The sequence below is a fragment of the Cervus canadensis genome, chromosome 29 (genome assembly GCF_019320065.1).
Source record: "Cervus canadensis isolate Bull #8, Minnesota chromosome 29, ASM1932006v1, whole genome shotgun sequence".
Classification (NCBI taxonomy): Eukaryota; Metazoa; Chordata; class Mammalia; order Artiodactyla; family Cervidae; genus Cervus; species Cervus canadensis.
In genome coordinates, this window is record NC_057414.1 from 24,681,233 (window position 1) to 24,684,866 (window position 3,634).

Here is a 3,634-nt window from a genome sequence, read left to right on the forward strand (position 1 = left end):
ACATTGTAAAATAATTATCCCCAATTAAAAATATAATTTAAAAACAAAAACAAAGAAGCTTTGTAATAAGCAAAGTGGAATATAATTTTAAAATTATTAACCATGTATGATGCATTTTCTATATAGAGAATAAGTTTTCATTTCTCAGTTAAATACTGGGTGTTCTTGATATTCCCCTAGAGAGAGAGATCAAAAGCCTGGAGAGATGACAAATGCGAGCCTGGTGACAACATTCATCCTCTCGGGCCTTCCCCACATGCCAGAGCTGGACACATTCCTCTTTGGAAGCTTCCTGGTGATCTATGTCCTCACTGTGGTGGGGAACCTACTCATCATGCTGGTGATTATCATGGATCCCCACCTGCACACCCCCATGTACTACTTCCTGAGCAACCTGTCCTTCATTGACATGTGGTACTGCACGGTCACTGTGCCCAAAATGCTGATGACCCTGGTGTCCCCAGAAGGCAGTGCTATCTCCTTTCCCAGCTGTGTGGCCCAGCTCTACTCCTTCCACTTCCTGGGCAGCACCGAGTGCTTCCTCTACACCGTCATGTCCTATGACCGCTTCCTGGCCATCAGTTACCCGCTCAGGTACACCAGCATGATGAGTGGGAGGACGTGTGCCATCCTGGCCACAACCACGTGGCTCAGTGGTTCTCTGCACTCTGCTGTCCAGACCACACTGACATTCCATTTGCCCCTCTGTGGACCCAACCAGATCCAGCATTACTTCTGTGATGCACCGCCCATCCTCAAACTGGCCTGTGCAGACACCTCCACCGTGGAGATGGTGATCTTTGTCAACATTGGGGTGGTGGCCTCAGGCTGCTTTTTCCTGATAATGCTGTCCTACGTGTCCATCGTCCATTCCATCCTGAAGATCCGCACCTCAGAGGGGCGATGGAGAGCCTTCCAGACTTGTTCCTCCCACTGCACTGTGGTTCTTTGTTTCTTTGTTCCCTGTGTTTTCATTTACCTGAGACCAGGCTCCAAGGAGACTATGGACAGGGTTGTGGCTGTTTTCTACACTGTGCTGACACCCCTTCTGAACCCTGTGGTCTACACCCTGAGGAACAAGGAAGTGAAGAAACCTCTGTTGAAGCTGAAAGACAAAGTAGTGCATTTTCAGAGCAAATAATTTCTGCTATGTAGGCTTACTCATTTAACAAATATAGTAATAGAGTAGTATAATGAAACATAGAAATATAGTATAGTACAATATATAAATTTGTTAGTGTGAAATGTTTTATGTATATAGTTCTCAGTGTTAAACTTTATCCAGACTTCTTAGTCAGGAATGTTTGTTTCAAGGATTTTTTTTGACTTTAAAAAATTGCAAATTTTTTATTTATGATAAACTTGCTAAATTTTGATCCATGAACCCATTTCTCTGCAAAACATTTATTTTACCTTTTCCTCTAATTTTATTCATATGTAATTGGCATATAACATAATTTTTACCTTTCTAAAGAGTAAATATTCAACTTGGATCTTGGATGCAGAATGGTGAGTTATTTTTATATACCTAAGTTGATAATATGCTTTTTTGTTTATGTCTTATGCACAGAATTTGGGGACACTGCTCAAGAATAGCAACAATTATCAGAGGTCACTTACTCATGGATGCAGCTGCTCACCTGCCTTCTCAGTTCTTTTTGTGGCTGCGTGTGTGTGTGTGTGTGTGTGTATGTGTGTGTGTATATGTGTGTGTGTATGTGTGTGTGTGTGTGTGTGTGTGTGTGCGCCTGTGTGTACGTTTGCATGAAGGTCCCAAGGTAATTAGTCCTATTCTCAGGACATCTTGACCCTGGTCAGTATTCCCACACCAAAAGAATCCCCTACTTCTGAGCAGATTGTTATCTCTCAAGGTAGGTCTGCCAGGATAAGGTGTGACTCTGAGAGGCTCCTTTCAGAGACTGGGAACCATCACCACCTTCAGTGAGCCCTGAAGTTTCTCAGGTTTGGTCAGTGTGATCAAGAAGAAGTTACCATCAGACACCTCCAGTCCCCATCACGTAATCTGACCTTAAATTCCGGTATTAATGGACCAGATAGTCATATTCAGCACAACCATTCTATGCTGGGTCATTTCCCTATGGATGGTGATGAATGTCGTGCTGCTCAGAGAGCACTTTCTCTCAACATTTTAGGGTCTTGGAAATTCAGTTTCACCAAACCTCAACTACCTCTGGGACAGGGACACCCTACATTGTAGGCTGGAGCCAAGGTTGCTTCTTATTTAGAAAGAAAGTAGAAAAATTAAAATATAATTAAATCACTTGGTATTGAGAGGGTAGCAGACAGGAAGGCTAGGGGCCTCCAAATGGAGGAAATAGCCTGCAAGTGTCAGACATTTTTTATCTCTCTCTTAAGTGGCAGGAGGAAACAAACTACAAGAGTTAGATTTTTTTTCCTTTATCTACACAAATGTAAAAGGAGGTTTCTTTTAAAAGCCTGTGTTGCCACGACGACACCTGGTTCCACCTGAACTTAACTTTTCTCAAACCTTGAGCTAACCAATGCATTTTTCTTACGGAAATGTTTTTCTTTCTTTCTTTCTTTCTTTTTTTGCTCTGAATTTCTTTTTTTTTAAAATTTATTTTTATTAGTTGGAGGCTAATTACTTTACAATATTGTAGTGGGTTTTGTCATACATTGACATGAATCAGCCATGGAGTTACATGTATTCCCCATCCCAATCCCCCCTCCCCACCTCCCTCTCCACCCATTCCCTCTGGGTCTTCGCAGGCACCAGGCCCGAGCACTTGTCTCATGCATCCCACCTGGGCTGGTGATCTGTTTCACCCTAGATAATATACATGTTTCTGCTGTTCTCTCGAAACATCCCACCCTCGCCTTCTCCCACAGAGTCCAAAAGTCTGTTCTGTACATCTGTGTCTCTTTTTCTGTTTTGCATATAGGGTTATCATTACCATCTTTCTAAATTCCATATATATGTGTTAGTATACTGTAATGGTCTTTATCTTTCTGGCTTACTTCACTCTGTATAATGGGCTCCAGTTTCATCCATCTCATTAGGACTGATTCAAATGAATGCTTTTTAATGGCTGAGTAATATTCCATGGTGTATATGTACCACAGCTTCCTTATCCCTTCATCTGCTGATGGGCATCTAGGTTGCTTCCATGTCCTGGCTATTATAAACAGTGCTGCGATGAACATTGGGGTGCACGTGTCTCTTTCAGATCTGGTTTCCTCGTGTGTATGCCCAGAAGTGGGATTGCTGGGTCATATGGCAGTTCTATTTCCAGTTTTTTAAGAAATCTCCACACTGTTCTCCATAGCGGCTGTACTAGTTTGCATTCCACCAACAGTGTAAGAGGGTTCCCTTTTCTCCACACCCTCTCCAGCATTTATTGCTTGTAGACTTTTGGATAGCAGCCATCCTGACTGGCGTGTAATGGTACCTCATTGTGGTTTTGATTTGCATTTCTCTGATAATGAGTGATGTTGAGCATCTTTTCATGTGTTTGTTAGCCATCTGTGTGTCTTCTTTGGAGAAATTCAGTTGTAGTCCTTTTGGCCTATTATGTTCTCCCAATCTGAGGGCTTCTTTTCACCTTACTTATAGTTTCCTTTGTTGTCAAAAGCTTTTAAGTTTCATTAAGGT

General features: G+C 42.2%; 1 protein-coding gene across 1 annotated transcript; it reads left to right on the forward strand.

The window, feature by feature from the left end:
* The first annotated feature begins 205 nt into the window (after positions 1 to 205).
* LOC122431391 (olfactory receptor 10G4-like) lies at positions 206 to 1,141 on the forward strand. The gene has a single exon (XM_043452689.1). It carries the CDS (start codon positions 206 to 208, stop codon positions 1,139 to 1,141), a length of 936 nt encoding a protein of 311 aa, XP_043308624.1.
* The last annotated feature ends 2,493 nt before the right edge of the window (positions 1,142 to 3,634 follow it).